The following is a 21,122-nucleotide window of genomic DNA, read 5'->3' on the forward strand; positions in this document are numbered from 1 at the left end:
GAGTCCAACCATTCCATTTGGGTGGGGAGTGGATGCATTCCAGCGAGGCTGTGGTGGATGCGTCAGCGACCTAGAACCTCTTCTGACTTCTATACAGCCCAAAATAGGCCCGTAGGGGAAGTTTAGGGTTTGGGGAAATAAATGCAAGAAGATCACATGGGTTCAAACAAACTCAAGGCCCCTCGGTGGTCTATTCGCTTCAAAGTATGGGGCTAGGTGTGACCATGGTCACTTCAAGAGGGATATGTGGGTCTATGTCCCCTATGGTCCCCTGTCCCTGCCTGCTCCTGTGTTATTCAGCATTCCTTTCTTGTTATGTCACTTATGAGAATCTGTTTGCAAAGAGGAAAGGGTTATTTTGGCCGTAGTTTCAGACGACCTTAGGATAAGCATTCTACTGCCACCTGAGAAAGAACTTAAGCTCAAGAGAAAAGCGTTAGTCTATACACGAAGCTTCCATCATGCATATGAGGGTAGGCTAGACAGGCAGAGGAGATAGGACATCCACATGGCCAGAGGCTGATGCAACTGTGGGCTGTGCTACGTGGAACATCATGTGACTAAGGTGACCACTAATTGACCCTTGCTTCACGATAATGGCATCTCCCTATCATTAACTTGACAGGATTGTCTGTCCACCACGCATTGGATGACACACATAAGGGAAGGTAAAAGGAATGAAATCTATTCTAGAACAAACCAGTGTTGCTAGTACCCCACAAGTGGCTCCAAATGGAACCTCTCCTCCTTTCAATTCATGGTACCAGCCATCTGGCTCCCAAGACGCCTTACTTCAGGGTCAGGTATTTTAAAACCTGTTTACTTGTTTACTTATTTACAGTAATTAGCTGCTTCCTTCCCTGTTAGCTTTCTAATATGGACCATAAAATAATGCTCAATGGAATTTAAATAATAGTGACTACCTCCTGTGCCTCTGTCATCGTCCTTGGCCCTAGAGCCCACCTGAATAGTGAAAAAACAGATTTACTTCTGTGTGTGAAACACAGGCTAGTGCCCTGGGTGGGAGAAGGAAGGGACTCGCATCCTCATCAGGCAGAGGCAGAATGCCTATGCATCCCTTTCTTTGCCTCCTCCCATACCCTGGATGATACTCTCCTCTATATCCTGTGTGATTTCACCCAGGCGTGGGCTTTCCTCACAGCGATGTCTCCTCTACCCTAAGCACTGGAAGCAATCAGGACAGGACAAACATTGGAATGACTTCATATCGTGGGTGATTGTGTCCACTTCCACTCCAGGACCATTCACACCAAGTTGGATTTACAGGATCTCTTAGAGAAATTGCTAGGGCTGACCTGAAAACCCCCTCCCGCCTGTTAGCCTTAATGCTGTTATTTAGGCTTTTCAAGGGAGAAAAGATGTCCAAGGTCTTCCCTAGTACTGGCCCCAACACACAAAATGTTCCCGCTGGTGCAACAGGACATGAAGGTTATGGTGTAAGGAACTGCTTTCTGATTGGACGTGAGGTCTGCGGCACAGGAGGGAATTCACTCCAGGTATTGTAAACCTGGTCAAAAGCCCATGGCTTGGGAGATGACAGACTCTAGAGGAAGCCTATCATTGTTTTACTACGCTGGCATGTTGCCAAGCTACCTTCTAAGTATTTATAGACTGGAGCTGTTGTCAACCCTGACCAGGGAAGCTCCGGCTGAAGTGGGCAGCAGTTAGAGCAGAGGAGACGCTTCAACCCTTCAAAGCGCTGAGATTGACTGTCCGAGTGTTCAGCTCTGAGTGAGACGCCTATATCAATCCCAGCAAGGTGGAGGGAACATCACATGAGAGGGGACGGGAAGAAGGTGGGATCTGAAGGATGCTGCAAGATAAGCCTAGACGCCCTAGATCCGATCAGCCAACACGCCTGCCTAGCGGATGACTGTATTTTGTGTACCTGCTTTGATAGGCTTCAGTGATAAGAAGTATTTCTCCAGAAGAAGATCTGGAACCTTCCTCACAGTGCCTGGTAAGACACCAAGAGGACCAGAGCAAGAGCACCCGAATAGCTAGCTCTACAGGGTAATACACCTATACCCCAGAGTGAAGAACGAGAGTGGTGGAGCTCTTAAAAGACCCGCGGGCTCAGAAGTTACCTTTGCGTTAGCTGTAAAAGAGGGGTGCTTGAAAAGTAACCGTTTCCTGCCATCGAGTTCCCCTCCCTGCCCAGGGATTTCAGAATCTAGGAAGGACTACAGATGTGTTTTACCCAGAGATTGAGAAGAGTCATTGGCAGCCATGCGGCTGCTCCACCAGCAGGCTCCCCCAGGAGACTGGGTAGTCGGCCACAGTGAGGATGGGCTGGCTTAAGTTCCCCAACTCATTGAGATCTCAGTGTCCTGACTTAGAAGGTATCACCTCCTTCTAGGCTCTACGGCTAAGGAAGATGGCCCCCAAGCCAGCATAGCTCACATCTGTCACCATTAGTCATGCTGAATACTATAGCCATGGTAAAACTGGGAGGAATGTTTATAATTTATGATACTTTAGGGAATTGTGGGAATGAAAAATACATTGCTGAGCTGTGGTTGAGGCTCAGTGGTTAGCATGCATAGAATTCAATACCTAGCAGGACATGAAACCAGGTATGATGCACACCTTTAAGCCTAGTATGAAGAAGTGGGGGGCAGGAGGACCAGAAGCTCATGGTGACCCTTGGTCACACAGAGAGTTTGGGGCCGGTCTAGTTTATACGAGAACCCATCTAAAACCATTAAATAATAATAAAATAAGTTGCCAAGCTTCTTTAGAATTAAATCTCAAGGGGATTTATGAAATTTTTGGGTATCTTGACTGACTACTGGAATGTATCGGCTAGTACACAGCTGCGGGAAGCTTCTGCCCTGTGCTCATGGTGACTGGCACTACTGTCATTGTCACCGGACCCGCCTACATCTCACCCTTCTTGTTACCTCAGAGACAGTTGCTCTTCCTTCACTGCCCAGCGAATGCTTACTGGCTGTTAACTCCTGCCAGGTACTGTGGGATCTGAATACAGTTGCAGACATAGAATAACAAGATCTGTTTTCTTCCATTTGACTCACAGGACGCTAGGGGGAGCCAAATCCGTAAGTGTCCGTGGAAGGAGGTGACAGAAAGGCTGAGGGAAGGGTGTCAGAAGAACAAGGCAAGTCTAGTTCAGGTTTCTCAGGATGTCACCTCCTCCCAAAGCCTGGGGGGCTGCCCTGGAGACTCCATGCCAAGAATGAGGGGTCTACCGTGTGAACAGAAAGCAGGCTTTAGTGTGGCACTAAACAGGGTCACCCCAGAAATGACCTTTGGTCTGGTTGTCCGGTTCACACCTGTGCTCCGTGGCACACAATACACACTCAAGAGGAAAAAAAATAACAAAAACAATCTGGTAAGTTTATCAAGGATTCCTCAGAAAACAACACAGGTCACCAAAACCCGAGCTTCCATTAGAAATGACTGAAGACCGTGGTTATTAGAAATAGTCTCTTCTTTATTTCCACATTCATGTAAAACGTGTTGATGTATTTGGGTTGGTAAAAGCAAAGCCATGGTAATATACAGAGAATTACAGGAAGTTTTTAAAAAAGATGTTGTTTGTGGTGTTTGAGAAAGCCATTGTGGGATTGCTTCTTGGCTTAATTATCCAAGCGGTCGAAACTCTGGGTCTGGAACTCCTGGAAGTCCTCTGGTATGGTATCTGCAACAAGAATCGGGGTGGTAATGAGTGAGGATCCTTCCAGGCTGGAATCATGGCTATCACATGCCGCCCAGGCCGCCTGCAGGGGGCGCTGTCAGCTCGCCTGAGACTCCCACAAGCTAAAAGCCATTTTCTACCTCAGGTTGCTTTGTTAGTAAATCGTTGGCTTAAAGCCCAGCGGGGCTTATTCATAGGCCTAGGGAAAATTAGCAGGCAGAGTGCCTTTTCAGTCTGTGATTATGTTTGAGCCTAATGAAAAAGAAAGGCTGCCTGTAGATTAAGCTGACGGAATTTCTCACCAAACCCCTAACTCTAAAACATGCAGTTAAATTCTATGGGTTTCAATGTTCAGATTTGGGAAGCAGGAAAGCCTGGCTCTGCCTTCCTCTTATGTTATGCAGGGAACATCAGGTTTTAATGGGCACATGGTGGTGAGGCTTTGGGGGGGGTGCGTGTGACAGAAATAAGATTTCTTGGTTGCTCCCGTGTACTGTGGAGAGACACTTAGCATGAAGGTTACCATTGCAGCGGTACTTGAGGTTGGACCAGATGATGTTTTCTTGAGAGAAGCAGAACACACCAAGTCGGCCTCCACGCATGGTGGTGTCTATGGTGACCCCAGAGTCAGCCACCAACTCCGAGCCTTCATAAAAGCGCACCCTGCAGAAAGCACAGGTGTGCCCGGTGAGGAACAACGTGGTACCACTGCTGGCTCCCGGACTTACCTCTTGATTCGGACATGTTGTTTTCCACTGACTCTAGTTGGTCCCTCCCCAGTGAGGTTGGAAGTTCCCCAGGACAGGAAACAAGAGTCCATGGCTCCCTAACTTGGTTTTTAACAGGGCCAGCATAGTGTCAGGTGCATAGTTCCTGGATAGGTACTTGCTGGTGAATTAAAACAAAATAGCCTGACATCACGGACAAGCAGTTTTGTGGCTTCGCTGTCTTGTGAGTTATTGTCTCTGGATACTGTACCTAGAACCCCTGCGCTTTCTCCTTTGGTCTAGCTGATTTCACTGGTGGACTCTCAGCGCCTTGATAAGCAGCTTTAGGTAGCTGTGGGGGCAATTTCAGTTGTCATGGTAGCACTGAGGGACAGAAGCCCCTGGATACCTGCCTTCAACACCCCAGAGTGAATTACCTAAAGCTTGCTCTGAGCTTTGTACCCCTGTGGAGTGTCATGGGGAAGGTGAGCGGCACCTCGCCTAGGAGAGGCAACCACATTTTACTCTCAGCAGCATTTTCTTCTGCATTGATTTTAAATTAAACTCAGTTCCCCAGGGTAAACCAAGAAGTGCCTGAGCACGCCGTTCTGTTAGAAAATTAAGAGTCAGCTCATGTATGGGTATTGTCAACACCACTGTAATACTTAATTCTCAGACACACTACTCTGTTTAAATGCTACCTTCATGTGAGTCTAGGAGTGGTTCCAAGGAACCATTTCCTTTGGTTGTATAGTAATCAATTCTTATTTCTCTGCAGTTTTAGGGTTCAGGTGGACTTTTCTAAAATTATATACTTAGAGGGGTCATATTTTCTGATTTCATTTTTGAGACAGAAAAGGCACATTGAGCTCCATTAGGTAAGAACATGGCCACACCTGGCCCCCCCTGTGCGGTGAACAGAGGTAGATGACACAAAGCCACAGAGAACAGACCATGAATCAGCTCTCACCGCCTTATTTTCATTAGGCATCCATCTACCTGGTACCTCCCACCCTGGCTAGGAAGCTGCAATCCACACACCCCCGAGCACACCACACATGTGCTGCCAGTCTGGGGCGTGAACACTGACTGCATTTCAACAAGAGCAGTTGAACAAACAAAACAACAGCAACAGAAACAAGACAGGCCTGTAAAGAAGAAACTGAGGCCATCACGCCAGTCCCCAGATGTACAGCTCTCGCTGTGCACAGTGCATGCCAGGCACAGTGATGAACATGAGTGAGGCCCAAACCACCGGGGCTGCTCTTTTGGGACTTAAAACCCAGCCTGGAGGACAGACTGCAAGGGGGCTCTGCGGTCAGCGTGGACTGTTCCATGGGGCCTGGAGGAGTCTCAGGAATGTCTGGGTACCATCTCAGCTGCGTCTCCTCTCTGCTGTCCCCCTCATCACCTCCTCCCTCACACTTTCCTAACAGCACATCCAAAGCATGGCCTCCCCCTGAAGCACCTTAGCTCTGCAGCTTGGCCCTACTGTCTAGGGATCAGTTAAGCCCGGTGTCTTTGCCCCACCTTTCTGGGAGTCCTGCCCTAAGGACTATCAGGTTGGAACTGCTTGGGGAAGTGGGGATTCTGGTTTGTGGAGTGTACAGAGTGCGTCCCTCCCCATCCACGGCCGAAGGGCCCTCAGCCTACCTGATGTAGCCCACCTGGGGCCTATGCTGCAGGAACCAGCGGTAGGAGACCTTGTCCTTCCAGCCCACATTCCTGGAGTCCTTCCACAGCAGCCTGACCTGGTCACTGGTATCCCCCGTGTGCCACAGGGAGTTTCGGAGATGTTCCCCTGGGCCAGTTTTAGACTTCACAGCCTGGACAAAGACATGAGCAAAATGTTAGGACAGGACACACGCAGACCCTCTCTGCCTCAGGTGTCTGAAGTAAACACAGAGGTGAACTCATGTTCACTGCAAGGCTATGCAGTTTTACGATGGCAAAAGCATAAACCTTCAGTGTCATTTCTATTGAGCTGGCCCCGGCCCTGTGGAATTTAGCAGTGGATGGCACTATGCTACTCACGCTACTTTTTTTCCTGATACAAGTCTGTCACTCTGCCTATTTGCCCACTGAGGGCTTCCGACAGATGTCTGGCTGTGGACGTGTGCTTCCTGCCCTAGCAGGAGTGAAAGAAGTAGCCCCATTGTTCCTGTAGAGCCCATCGCTTTGATTGAACACACTGGCTAGGCTTTAACACGGCCTGACTCAGGTATGCCTTAAACCTCCTCCGCCTCTTTGACCCCACTCAGCCTGACATTGGCAGCATGAGTTGCACAAGTTGAAAGGTACAGGCTCAACCGAAGGCAGGCAAGGTTGTCGCTCAAGGCTCCCCAGCCAAGCATCGCCGTGAGTGTACTTGTTGCTCAGATTAACGTAGCGACTTTTAGGAGAACTCTAAACATGAAGTAAGGTGGAGGGTCTAGAAGAACAGAAGTCATGGGGATTCAAACTGCCATTACCTTGAGCTGAATACCAGGTTCTGCTACTGCACGGAACGGTGTAGCCTGCCAGTACGTCTGTTCTGTCTGCTTCCACATGACCACATAGAAGCTGGAGCTGTCTTGGTAACCAAAAATAAAGCCAGCATAGTCGTCGTCTGTCTGGGTGTTTACGTGGAAGGTCCCTTCAAAGTCAACTCCGTTAAATGCCGTGTACCCTGTGGAGAGGCGATGCAATTAGAAAAGGCTACACCAACAGCTGACTGAATTCTACATACACAGCCAGAGGCCCAGGACGTACCAACTGCTAGGCCAGGGTCACTGTTCATGGTCTGCACAATCTCCATGCCCTGTGAAGAGAGGGGAGGGAGCTCAGGACTTGAGGGGGCTGAGAGAACCTGGGGCAGCCTCTAACCTCAGGCACCAAGGTGACTGTGTACAGTCCAGTCCAGAACAAGCATTGCTCTGTTTGGTATTGACTTAAAGGAGGTGAGTGTATGGCTTTTGCTAATACTGCCACATAAGCTGACTTAATAAACCCCAAGCCAGGCAGGCTATGGCGTACATTCTGAGGGACACTGTGATGGCTGATTTGCTTTGTCAGCTCAATGCAATGTAGATCACCCCAGAAGAGATGCCCGATGATGGACTGTCTAGACCAGGTTGTCCCGTGCGCATACCCATGGGGTAATTGTCCTGATGAGGTTAGTTGGTGTGGGAAGGACTGGCACCATTTGCTGGGTTTGGTCTAGGACTCTATGAGAAGAGAAAGTGAGCAGAGTACGAGGCAGACACACGTGCAGTTCTCTCCGTTCTTGGCTGTGGATGTGATATGACTAGCTACTTCAAGTCCCTGCCTTGACTTCCCCCACACAATGGACTGTAACTTGGAAATGTGAGCAGATATAAACCCTTCCTCCTCTAGGTTTCTCTGGTCAGAATATTTTGTCACAGCAGCAGCAATGAAACAAGGGCCACTGAGATGAGCTTTGTGACTCTGGAAATGCCACTAGCCAGTGTCTTCTTCAGTGGCATACTTAGGGGCACTCACAGTCTATTGGAAAGATGAGGAGCGAGGCTCATGGATCACATGGCCAGGGCCCTTATTCCAGCCATCTCAGCCACCTTCTGAAGTGCCACCACGAGCAACCACAGAGGTTTTGGGGAAAGTTGATTTCAACATCCCGAAAAGTAGAGTACCTCAAGGCCACGAGGTGGAGCATATGCCAAGAGAGTAGAGCCACGTGGGAGTCGACACCCTCCAGATGGGGCTCACCATTCCCAGGATGTCCTAGGCAGCGGGGCTGAGTCGAACTGCTGCCAGCATGCACTGCGTACCTGGTTCAGGACCACCCAGTTGGGGTCGATCTGAGCGTCCCCTTCAGGGTCCAGGACCACTGTCTGGTAGGCCCTGAAGTCAGTCAGGGTGATCTCTGCATTCTCAGGGCACACATCAATGCGATCGATGACCTGGTCCTGGTCGAAGTCAGCTTCACAGATATCTCCTACTCCATCATCTAAGGGTGAAGGGAGGAGGCAGGGATGCTGGGGTGCTGAGACTCAGTCCTCAGCAGAGAAGGGGACTGGGCAGGAGCAGAAAAGGCCAAGCTCCCACCTTTAGGCAGGGTTTTCAGAGTTAGGAGAGGAACTCTGGGTTTGTTATCTGAGTCACATTCTGGAGCCCTTGTGACAGCCAACCAGGAACCACCCGGAGTTTCTTGCAAGGCCAGTGTAAAACTTTGCCCCTTGTAGTGGTTTGGTCTAACGCTGCTTGTGTTCTAATGCTATTTTGGTGCCTCTCAGTCTGGTTATCCCTGAGTGACCCTGTCCCCAGTTAATTGTGATTGGTAAATAAAGATGCCAACAGCCAATACCTGGGCAGAAGAGACATGGGTGGGGTTGAGGCTTTGTGGGTTTGGGAAGAGAGGACCACAAGGAGGGGAGGAGGAGGAAGAGGTCACGATCAAATAAGGACATGCAGGAGGAAAGAGGAGAGCGGCCATGGGATGAGAGACAGGAGAACGTGGTCCTGATGCTGCCCAACTGGAGAGAGCAGCTCAGATGAGACATAGTCAGGAATAATTCAGGGTTATTGTTAGGAAAGTGATTCTAACAGCATAGAGGGCAGGCAGCCGGCCAGCTCTATGTTCCTTAGGGCATATTGTAATTGTGAAGTCTATGAGTGTGTCTTTCTTCCAGGAACTCAATAACCAAAGGCAGGGTAGAAGCCGTGGGCTGGGACTTTTAATATATATATTAATATATATATATATATATATTACTATAAAATATATATATTACTATAGCCCCCAACTCTTTCCCAGAAAGTTCTTACACACAGTCAGGCTCACCACCCGGTAGATCTTAAGCCTGAAACAAAGGTCTAACATGTGCACAAAACCAGAACTATTGTCACCAGAATATTGCTAACTTTGGTGTCCCCTACAGGTGTCTGCAGGTACAGTCTGCTGGGCTGAGATGACACCTGAGACACTTCACTTGCTTTGCTAGGATGAGCCCATGTCAGTTCATAACTGATTCGATGCACACGGTTCTTTACTGGTTTGTGGTTGCTCTCTCTATGGCTCCCTTCCCCACTCCCAGTGGCAGGAGCAAGGAAGACCAGAGCTGTGCCAAGGGCCACTGGAGACCCAGCTCTAGCATGTGACTGGGCCATGTTCTGTGTGATCTCATCCCAGGGCAGCTCATGAGGCAGCCAGGCTAATCAGCCTCAGCCAGTTGCAGATTGCTCTCCACAGATGTCTACTGTCTACACGAGCTGGATTTGAAGCAGAAGCTATTGGGGAGCAGGAAAGATGAGGCCTCCCTAGGGAACTGGGTGTCCCTTCATGTGGCTATGGGGAATCCAGAGCTGTGTGTGTCCCAGGCAGCCCTGGGCAGAGCATGCTTACTGTTGCTATCTTCCTGGGTTGGGTTGGGGACGAGCCTGCAGTTGTCTGGGCCAGGGGGCACCAGGTCTGGGATGCCGTCGTTATCATCATCGTCATCACATTCATCGCCAATCCCATCTTTGTCAGTGTCCAACTGGGAACTGTTGATGACGGTGGGGCAGTTGTCTGTGCTGTCCTGGTGGCCATCCCCGTCACTGCAGAGCAAAGATTAGTTTAGTAGGAGACAGAAGCCTCCACTCCCAGGGGGGGAGTCTGGGTGGGCTGTCAGCAGGTTGGGTTTCAGCAGACCCTATCAGACCTTTCTCTGATAAAGCGGCTTCAGAAACAACTCCGTCACTTCCTCTGTGTCCTGAAAGAAGCTAGCCGCTTCCAGTTTGGGAAGATAAGAGTCTATTTCTATAATCTGTGACTCTGGGTGGCTGTCATCTCTAAGGACTGCTAGATGATACCTCGCTCCAAGGAGGTGTGAATGTGTAAGGCAAGAGGCGAGGAAATGTGTGTGGGTCCTGGCTCAGGCACTGGCGAACAGCAGCCTCAGGCATGATGCTGGACCAGAGAGGTGCACATTCCTCATCTACATGATAGCGATACAAACAAGGCCCACTTCAAGGGCAGCAGATTCAGTTGAGTGATTCAACTTTAAGGCCTGTGAAAGCATCTTCTAAGCACCTGCTTCTACTAGTTACGTCCCCTGATGTTTTCTGTTACGTTGTTTTTCATGATTCCCATCTCGTGACTGGTGACCCTGTGAGGACTTGGACCTGAAGACGGCCACTCTTTGCCCAGAAGTGGGTGCACTGGTTTTACCCCAGAGCTGACCCAAGGGACCTCTCAGGATGTTTATTCTTTGTCCACCCGACCTTCTTCTTTCCAGGATGAAGGGCCAACTGTGGGGTACAACTGCTCTGTCTCTCTGAGGACCACCTGAGTCTTCTGGAACCTTCCATGGCTACTAGGGACCAGAGTGGATTCTCTTCTCACTCTGCCTCACTCAAGACCTTTCCAGAAGCTGTGTATACCCTCCAGGGGGGACACAGAGGGAAGCCCTCCTTCTCATTCTGGAGGCAGAAGAGCCCCCACAGAGCATGAGTTCATCAATGGAAGACTGTGGAAACCGGTTTTCTGCATTTCTCCTAGCACAAGAGTGAGCTTCTTGAATCACCACCATTTGCAGAGAGAGCCCTGCCACCTCTGGGGAGAAACAAGCAGTTCCTAGCCCCCTCCTAGTGAAGCTCAAGTTCATGGGAATTAAAATGTGGCAGAATGAGTCACTTGTTTTAGGCAAATATCTAGAGGCTGGTAGGATAGGCTATTTTAGACATTTCTATAGATGGTAACCAGAGTACATGCTGACCGGCCACTGGGACATCCTTGATGCACACCACACATCATTAGGGTAGTTGTCAGAACGCCAGTCCTACCTTATGCTCTGGGACACAGACAGTGTCAGACTGCGTCACTGACAGTCTCTCCTGTGCTGTGGTACCAACAGCCACCATCTCCCACCCAAGGGATGGCTCTGTGCTGGAGCTTGCCCTGTAACAGTGTGAGTTTTCACCTAACCTGTGAGGTGTGGTCATTGTCTCTACTGTTCTGAGAGGCAATGAGCTTCTAAGGGCTTGAGGAAATGCTTGTGTTCCCTTGACTGTGATGCACACAGCAGTAATGTCAGCACAGAGAAGATGGGACCTGGCAGGAGCCGCCCTGAGCAACGCTGGGTGAACTGACTCTGCTGCAGTTGCTGGAAGAAGAGCTGAGTGTTGTTCTGCTCTGCTTTTTGGGATCCGTACCTTCAGACGTACCCTGACCACCTTTCCACGAAGCACCCAAGGGGGGTGGGGATGAATGGATCGAGGAAGTATGAGAGTGCAGACGTCTGGTGCCGAGGGTACGGAGCCAAGCTTTTCTCCTTCAGCACCAGCTCCACTCTCCATCCTGTTCTGGTTCTTTCCTGATGGGGCTGGCGATTGCACTCCTGACCCAGCATGTGCTTGGTAAATGCTTTATCATTGAGCTGGGTCCCCAGCCCTCCCTCGTCTTCATGGAGGGACTCCATGTTGGGCTACAATGATCATCAGAAGGCTCTCACACACAATAATTCCTCTCAATGAGACAGAAAACACATCAAGGACAATGAAAGACCGGTGATCTCCCAGCAAGCCCCTCTGTTAGGGGGTGATGGACTTTCCTGATACGATAGTAAAAGGGCTAACATCTAATGAGTGTAGAAACTACACAAGGCACATTTCCTGGGCTAACTCAATTTCATAACAGCCCATGAGCTATATATCTACAGCAACTCCCATTTTACAGGTAAGGAAACTGAAGCACAGAGAGATTATATCATGGATGACATCCGGCTGTCTCATTCCAAGCTTTCCTGCAAGGCTTCATGTTCTGACTTCGTTTCTGAAAAATGGTGTAAGTGCTGGCTGGAGCTGACATCGCTCCTTTCAGGGAGGTAGAGTGGCCTGGAGCAAAGGTGGACCCACTTCCTCCCTGGAACCTGATCCATCCACAGCCTGGGCACGCTGCCAGCACAACGCTCTGACAATTCCCGCTGTCCCCAGACTCCCAATTGTTTCCATGTGGCTGGGAGGCATGCCATACCTGTCTTGGTTGGTGTCACAGGAGTCCCCAACCAGATCGTTATCCACATCCGACTGCAAAGAGAGCAGAACGTGTTATTTACCACTGGGCCTGCATGTATGGACTGTTCCCAAGAAGGCAAAGCTGGCTTATCATCACTGGGTTTCAGGAATTGTTTCTCGGGAACCAGGCTGGCACAAAACTGCAAAAGGACAACACCATATTGGTGTAGGCACAGTGCTGAATTTTCAAAAGAGCTCTTTAAAATATCAAGCTTCTTGGAGGGGCTGCCCACACACCAGCTGAGCTGACTGGGAAGGGTTCTGGGTGGCACAGTGGCAGGCAGAGGTTGGGTGCTCTGGCTGGGTCAGCAGGGAGCCGGCCGTAGGCATGGGTCAAAGCACATTGACTCTATGTTGCTTCTTACTTTAGAGTTGAGACAGGATGGGGAGTGAGGCAGAGGAGGCAATGGGGACGTGCATCTGTTTCAAGGCTTCAGAAACAGACTGCGCACTATGCCCAGGGATCCAAGTAACAGGCGTATGGGAAGGGAAACAACATACCACTGACTGAACTTAATCTGCAATGTCCACACATAGACTGAGGAACTAAAGGGCCGTGCGATCAGGCTCATGCCTATGTTTCTGTTTTCTTTGACAGAAGAAACTTGTTTGGGTGTCACTAAGCTCATACTCGGAGTGCCATGAGTGTTGTGCGCACGTGAGGTATTTCCCAAGGGTCTCGGGAGTTCCTGTCCTGATTCATCGCTGTGGTTGTCAATAACTATCTCGACTGGACCAGTTTATTCCCATCATCCATGACCTAATGCATGTCATTTCTCCACGATAGCAAGGAACCGGCCAGCAGCAGGGCTGGGTTTCTCTAGATGTCGATTCGTGTGAATCTTTATATCAGCAACTTTCATTCACAGTGTGACCCCTGTCTTACTGACCTGGTTAGGGTTACTGACATCAGGACAGCTGTCACAAGCATCTCCGACACCGTCACCATCCCGATCCTGCTGGTCACGGTTGGGAACTCTGGGACAGTTGTCCAAAATGTTTTTTATTCCTGCAGGAAAAGAATGCTACCTTGGGTCAGAGAATGCCACAGGAAAGGGTGGGAGACTTGCGGCTGCTGGGAGGTCGGGCTGTGGTGTCTTATTCCGGCTGCACCATTGCTACATCGCCATCTCTAGTAGTACCTGAAGGTGACCCCAAAAATAGGGATTTGGGGAGACTCAAACATAAACAAGTCTCTAAGGCAGCTATCCAATGAAATGGATGGTCTAAGATGTTAAGGGTTGTGGCAGCATCCAGAGGAGGCCATGATGACTCACTCACTGTTGTGGGTGTCTAAATTTTAATGGAGACATAAGACCTTTGGACAGTGGTATGCAGGAGTTGGGCCTGGGGCTACTGAATTCCTGTTTCCCAATTTCATGTTCAATGATATTTGAAGTTAACAACAGTGAGAGGAGTAGGATTGTAGAAATGGACAAATGCTACAAGTTAGGGTGTTTAATTGAACTGGTTTATCAGCAGGCCACTGGAATGGGCTTGTTACTTTAGTTCACTCAAGGTAAGCCTGTGCTTTAGGGGAGGTGTGTATAATCTGGAGGAGTGGATGTGTGTGTTTGAGGTGGGAGCAGTTTTAAAAGGAGGTTTTTCTGGTGGGGTGGTATGTTTTCAGAAACTCAGATTCTAGGCTGTCTTTTTAGGATAGTTGCTATACGGTATGGACACCATACTGAATAAAATGTCCTTCCTCAAGCTCCATGAGGCTTTCAGAGCTGCTCCTGGCAAGGACCTCCCACAAAGTCCCTGTGGTAGAGTCCCAGAGATGGGCAGTACAGCCACCATGGCATCCCAGCCCTTCCCAGAGCACGCAGGGACTGACTGGTACATCTTCTTGTCTTGCTTTCAGGAGGAGACAGTGTAGTGTTTGACCCTACTGAAAACTCAGTTCTCAATCCCCATGTTGAGGGCTGGGGGTGTGGGAGGAGCCAGGAAGGCAGATGCCTTACAGACACAGCTCTGACAAGACACTAGTAGACAGAGTACGTTCGCAGAGTTCCTCCTAGTGCTATAAGTACCAGAAACATCTAGGGTTACTGGGCCACCAGACATAGGTCAGAGCGAACGACACGGAGGGAGGTCCTACTCATGGGGAGGTCAGAGGACAAAGGAATTCCAAATAAAAGTTGGAGCCAAACAATCCTACCGTCTCCATCCATGTCGTCATCACAGGCGTCTCCTCTCCCATCTCCGTCGGTATCCTTCTGGTCGTTATTCAGGACCATCCGGCAGTTGTCACAGGCATCCCCAAAGATATCTTTATCACTGTTCCTTTGGTCTATATTGTGAGTCAGGACACAGTTGTCCTAAATGGTGAGAAGGTGGAAGAATTCCTCAGACCTACCTGTCTCAGTGTTGTGGTTGGCCAGATTTGCCTGTTTTATATTTTTAACACTCATGACAGGTGTGTTTAGGACAGGACAGGACATAGGATGCAGCTGTATTGGTGTGGGAACATAGGCATGGAGACTGAGGTTCGGAATGATTAGCATCAGCAACCTGCTTCAAAGGCTTGCTTCCACCATCCCTGGTGTGTCTCACTGTGCGTGCTGTCCTGACAAAGCTGGTACCTGTTCATTCAAGATCCCATCTCCATCTGCATCCTCATCACATGCATCTCCGATGCCGTCTCTATCTGCATCTTCCTGGCCAGAGTTTGGCACATACTTGCAGTTATCCTGATGGGGGTGGGGAAACAGTTCAGAGTCACACTCTATTCATCTGTCTCCTGTCAACAAGTATTTCTGACCTCAACACTGAGTTAGGCTGCCTTACTTGGTTAGTCGCTATTTTGTTTGCTCCATTTGAGAGGCAGCCACTTTAATTTTCCAAAGCCATTTAGGACATGACTTTGGAAGTCCTCATGGGTATTTCTTCCCGTAGCTTCCTTTCCTTACCTTTTTGCAGTTCCTGGCGGAGCATGGCAGTTCTTCATCAGGGTAACTGTCAATGTCCACGTCCTTTCCACAGACATAGCCATCACCAGCCCAGCCAACTCCACACTGTGAAGGGAGAACCCGTTACAGCTCTGAGGAAAACACCCTCTAAGGAGGCAGAGATGGACTCTGTCTCTGTCCCCCTGGGAGAGTCCCCAGGGGAAGGTCCCCGAGCCGCACATCCTCCATAGATGGGATTTAACAATTCAGTTGTGCTAAGCAGGGTGGACCATGCCTGCACTATCAGGAGACTAGGAGGTACAGGCAAGAGGATTAAAATCTGTTCAAGGTCATTCTTAGCTACACAGTGAGTTAGAAGCCAGCCTGGGATAGATGAAGTTCTGTACAAGGCCTGGAAAGATGCCTCAGTCTTCGTATGGCACTTGCTGCACAAGCAGGAGGACCTAATTTGGGTCCCCAGTGCCCACAGCAACGGCTAGACACAGCAGTTCATGTCCATAATTCCAATGCTGTAGAGGTGGCAACTGGAGCCTCTTTAGGGCCTGCTGGCCAGATAATCAGATAATCAGTGAGTGCTACCTTTAGTAGAGTGAACCTCCCATACCCCAAAACTGGACAGATAACATCCCCTCTGGCTCAGACAAGCACTGGACGCGCCTTGATGGACTCCATGGGTCTTCTCCTGGGACATCAGGCTTCTAACAGCTTTCTTATGGCAGAGGACCTGATTTGCTGCCTCAAGTTATTTCAGTGCATTTGTCCTGAGCGAGTACTAGTTTAGCTCATGGGATATTGAGTTGGCAGGTTTATTTATTAGTTTAATGTGTATAGATGTGTGCCCAAGAGTATGTATGTGTACCGTGTATGTACGTGTGTCCTTAGAGGCTGAAGAAGGCATTGGGTCTTATGGAACTGTGATCCACACTGGAATGCTATAAGGACTTGTGACCCACACAAGCGTGTTGAAATTTTAACTCAGGTCTTTTGCAAAAGCAGTAAGTACCCTTAACGGCTGAGCCATCTTTCCAGCTAAAAAGGTATTTTGGGGGTCAATTTCCACCCAGAGAGGGAAACTTTAAGGTGTATTATCTCTATTCAAACCCTTTTAGGTGAACAGAGGTGGCTCCCACTGGTGTTGTCAGTGCTGGTCCTGTGTACCTCTCCTTACCCTCCTTTGATATGCCCCCTTGAGCATCCGTTGCCCAGAAAACCAACAGTGAGCATCACCACCATGGGTCAAGTGGGAAGTAACGATTTTGTTTCAGTTTAAAAAAACAATTACAGCACTGCATGAAAGGACAGAAGGTTAAAAGTGTGTGTGTGTGTGTGTGTGTGTGTGTGAAGTTGGTGGCTGTTACCTTTATCTGCTAAGTCATTCCTCTGGTCTATCTGCCAATGGTTTTCTAAAGTGGATTTTCCCAGCCTTTTTCTTCAGTCCTTAAGGAAACACTGCAAGGGCATCGTTGTCCCTTTTATGCAAGAGTCACATGAGCTCAGCCCAGGTCAGCACCTTGCTCAGGCTCTCAGAATTGGAAGCATTAACCTCATCCGTCCTCTTCTGACTTTTACCCTTTGCATTTAGCTCATGTGCACTTCTGTGTTCTCCCTTGCATAAAACCCATATCCAAAGGCGCTTGTCAGCCAGGATATATGATTCACCAAGGAAAGAGGAAACCCTTCCTAAAACCAACTCAGGTGCAAGGAGTGAGAGCTGGGGACTAGGGGTGGGGAGGTGGGAAGGTGATTGTTGAAGTTAGGAGGGAAGGACAGAAAGAGAAAGAGAGGAGATGGAGACCACGAGGAAAGCCAGGGAGGCACCAATTGCAGGAGAGGAAAATCACACTTGATTTTCAACTAGAGCTGAAAGGAGAGAAGAGGGAAGAAGCTGAGGAGACTCAGGACCAGCAGTGGAGAACAAAGCTCTGAGAACATCCTGGTGCTCCCTACATGTCCCCATCCTCTGGTCTCCCTGTGTAGCCTGAGTCATCCCCGTTACTCCTCCATCCCAGGCCAGAGGCTCCTCCCCAAAGTCCCATCCCACTCAGGGGCTTCCACAGCCCACCCTCGCAAGGCCTGGAAAGTTCAGCTGTGGGTCCGATTTGCTACTCATTTTAATGAGGAAAAAATTCCCTTTAGGAACAAATACATTTTTAATGAGCCATTTTCTGGCAGATTAAATTATTTTAGTAGTCACGCCGAGTTTATTAATCCTTTACCATCTGTCGTTGTGCCTTATTACAAATTCAAAAACATATTAAGAACCCCATCACCCACCATCCCAGAGGGGCCATAGATTTGTTCACAGAATATGAGAATTTAAGCACAGATATATACTTGCTTTTCAATGACTTTAAAAAAAAAAAGTATATGTGTATGTCTTAACATGCCCTATCATCAGGATGGGGGAAGCTTGGTTCTTTCTCTTCCTCTGACATAGCTCATTCCGTCCTCTGAGCCTTGCTCTAGATTACCAGCACTGCTGTGGAGGACTGGCTTTATTACTCTGTCTGTCTGTCTGTCTGTCTGTCTATCTATCTTTCTATCTATCTAAGTTTTCAGCCTCATTTTCTGATTTGATAAAGATGACCAGGGGAAAGTGTCCAGCCAGAAAGAAGTGTAAGTTTGAGGTGTAGTATGAAAGAGATTTATTTTTTTTTTAAGCAGGGTCTCCCTGTGTAGCTTTGGACAGCCTGGAACTAACTCTTTTAACAGAACAGGCTGACCTTAAACTCACAGGGATGAGATTACAGCTGTGCACCACCACACCTTGCCCAGAAGAGGGGAGGGAATGTTTTACACTGCTCAGAGGGACTCACCACGGTCCCCGGGAGCATAGGCTGTGGCTCTCCTACTGTGCACCCGGAGCCCAGAAGAGAAAGGAGCAAGCAACTGAAGCCATCTTAGACGTTAGTGCTTAAGACCCCTGTGGGCTGTGATCCTGGGGTTTGGGAATGGGTCATGGGAAAGGGCTCAGCTAGGAGCCAAGGCAGCGGGCATGGGAATGGGTAGGAAGGCTGCCCATTCATTGAGTTGTGCCTACATCAGGGTCAAACGTAAAAGCTGCAACCAAGACAGGCACAGGATATAATATAACTGGCTCAGTTAGGTTTCTGAGTGACAATCTGAGGCCCAGCTGCCCTTGTTCTCTGCTATCTCATCTCTTGGCAGAGAGAGGAGTAACCAGCCACTTTGATACCTGAATGGTGGAGCCCTAAAGGAGCACCAACTCCCTATGACCTTCTGTGGAAATTTTTGCCTTAAATGCCAGCAGCAGAGAGGTGTGAGAGCCTCCTGTCCTCTCCCCCAGGTCTGTCCCCTGCTTCTATACCTTCTCGCACACCTATTGTTGTTCATAACTGTCCTCGCCTTCCAGATGCCCAGTGTTAATCTGACCTGAGTGTACACTCTGAAGCTCCTAGAAACTGAGGAGGTCGTGCTTAGAAAGCAGGAGGGAAAGCTATCAAGCAAATCAGGAGCTTACCACACACGTCACATCCCCTTGCCGCTCCTCAATGCACTGCGCATGCACACTGCATGGGTTCTGCTCTGGGTTCCGGCAGCTCCTTTCAGTCTTGCATCCCCTCGTCTGATCACCAGTGTACCCTGGTTTGCAAGGCCCACAGCGATAAGATCCCTACCGAGACAAAGATGATAAGGCGGAATCTCAAGCAAAGATCACTGGTCTTTGGTTGGCGGTACTGGGACTGGGCATAAAGACCCTTAGCTCTCTGCTCGTGGGCGTGTCTCATAGAACCAGGACTGAAGGTGGAGAAGGCTGGATAGTAACCGGCAGTGCTCTGACTTATCAGAGGGAAAGAGGGAAAGGCTGAAGGTTCCACCGAGGTCCTGCGAGGCAGAGTGACAGTTTACACTGGGGATAGATAAGGACATGGCTTGATTAAAAAGTTAATTTAAACATAAATTAACTTCCTTCAGTTTTTATACACACAGGGACGGGGTGATGGCTTGCACTGACACGTCCTGATGAGGCATGTTTCCTGGGAAGAGACAAAGGGGGCTGCTGGCTCTTCACAGGCTGGGGTGGGGGACCTCTAAATTTTTTCAAGGTTAAAATATAACAATACAGATAGTTTTAAGACTTGTTTAAATATTCATTTATTTATTTCATGTGTATGAATATTCTGCTTGCCTGGTGCCCCTAGAGACCAGAAGAGGGTGTGAGACCCTCTGAAACTGGAGTTTTGAGGCCCCAGGGGGATGTGGGAAACAGAACCCTGGTCCTCTGCAGGAGCAGCAAGGGCTCTTAACCTCTGAGCCATTATCAGCACCTCAAAGTGTTTTTACTCATTATTTCAGCCTTATTGAGATTCAATTAGCAAATAAGATAATATATATTATAAATCATATATTATATATAATATATACAATCATTCATATATATATATATATATATATATATATATATATATATATATATATATGCCATGAAGTGTGTGTGTGGGAGGTCAGAGGACAGCTTGTGGGAGTCAGTTCTCTCCTTTCACCAGGCAGGTTCCCAGAATTGCACACACTTAAACTCTCCAGTGTGATGGTATAATACGTGTCTGCATTGTGAAGGAATTACCACAGTTAATCTACACAGCACAGCTATCACCTCATTGTAACGACATTCTTTTGTTTGTTTTGTTTTGAGATAAAGTGTCACTTGATAGTCTAGACTATACAAATTTGTGCCTAGGTAGCACAAGCTAGTCTTGAACTTAGGGCGATCTTGCTGCCTCAGCCCCCTGGGTGCTGATGTTATGGGTGTGGCCTTCCCCCTCTTGGCTCGAATGTTTGTTTTACACACACACACACACACACACACACACACACACACATATATATATATATATATATATATAAAATACAGCACCATAAATATATATATAATACAGCACCATAAAATGCACCACACTTTCATGATAGTACCTCAGAATGTATTCATCCACAAAACTGAACTGATTGAATCATTTACATGTAAATTACATGTCATAATGTACAGTTGGATGATTTTAAAACTGTGGACCTCTCCACTGGCAAGGCCAAGCCTTGTTCACAAATATTGTTAAAATAATCTCTCAACTCCGTCAGATAGGCTGACAACCTATTCTTTCTCATGGCTTCTGCTTTTTCTCTTGCTTACTCCTTCATCTTAGAAATCTCTGGAGTTCTAGCTACTGTCCACTTCTCTCTAGGTGGCTTCTGCTATAAGTGCCAAGGGTTCCCATATCTATTTTGGCAGACAAGCTTTGACCGGGGCAAAGACTAAAAGTGTAAGTACCACCATGTTCCAACTCGGAGATAGCATCATGGGGCTGTCTCACGCTCTGCGGCAAGACTGGAAACCCAAGGAGCTGTGTGGCCTCAGCATAATTATACAACACCCCAGTGCTGTAGCCTTTTAGTCCATAGACTGGGCACCACATACTACTGCCTACTCAGGGGCTCTTCTGGGAATGAAAGGATATGCTGGTGCCTATAAAGACTCTCCCATGACCATCTGGTCCGCAATCACCACCCCTCCCTCCCAGCCAGATGGCCTATGAGCCAAAGGAGGCTGTTCCTTCTTTCAGTTGCTTTTGACCAGTGACTTTTCTCATAGTGATGGATGGCAACATAATTACCAAAGAACAGACAGTTTTGACAAAGGATAAAGAACCTGGCTTTTTTAAAGAAATTGAAGATCTCAGATGATGGAAAGATCTCCCATGCCCATGGATTGGCAGGATTAACATAGTCAAAATGGCCATCCTGCCAAAAGCAATCTACAGATTCAATGCAATCCCCATCAAAATTCCAACCCAGTTC

The 21,122-nt window shown here is 48.5% G+C and overlaps 1 protein-coding gene across 1 annotated transcript in view; it reads right to left on the reverse strand.

Moving 5' to 3' along the window:
• Positions 1-3,551: 3,551 nt before the first annotated feature.
• Thbs4 (thrombospondin 4) overlaps positions 3,552-21,122 on the reverse strand; it is a 42,892-nt gene continuing 25,321 nt past the window's right edge. The window contains exons 9-21 of the mRNA XM_021208840.2: positions 18,793-18,945; positions 15,312-15,416; positions 14,985-15,092; positions 14,561-14,720; positions 13,290-13,408; positions 12,359-12,411; positions 9,749-9,942; positions 8,175-8,353; positions 7,138-7,186; positions 6,858-7,054; positions 6,040-6,212; positions 4,203-4,342; positions 3,552-3,682 (exon numbers count right to left, since the gene is read on the reverse strand). Coding sequence (XP_021064499.1) covers positions 3,621-3,682; positions 4,203-4,342; positions 6,040-6,212; positions 6,858-7,054; positions 7,138-7,186; positions 8,175-8,353; positions 9,749-9,942; positions 12,359-12,411; positions 13,290-13,408; positions 14,561-14,720; positions 14,985-15,092; positions 15,312-15,416; positions 18,793-18,945 — 1,692 coding nt within the window. The 3' untranslated portion in view covers positions 3,552-3,620. The remainder of the gene's footprint in view (positions 3,683-4,202; positions 4,343-6,039; positions 6,213-6,857; positions 7,055-7,137; positions 7,187-8,174; positions 8,354-9,748; positions 9,943-12,358; positions 12,412-13,289; positions 13,409-14,560; positions 14,721-14,984; positions 15,093-15,311; positions 15,417-18,792; positions 18,946-21,122) is intronic.

Source organism: Mus pahari, chromosome 11, assembly GCF_900095145.1.
Source record: "Mus pahari chromosome 11, PAHARI_EIJ_v1.1, whole genome shotgun sequence".
NCBI lineage: Eukaryota > Metazoa > Chordata > Mammalia > Rodentia > Muridae > Mus > Mus pahari.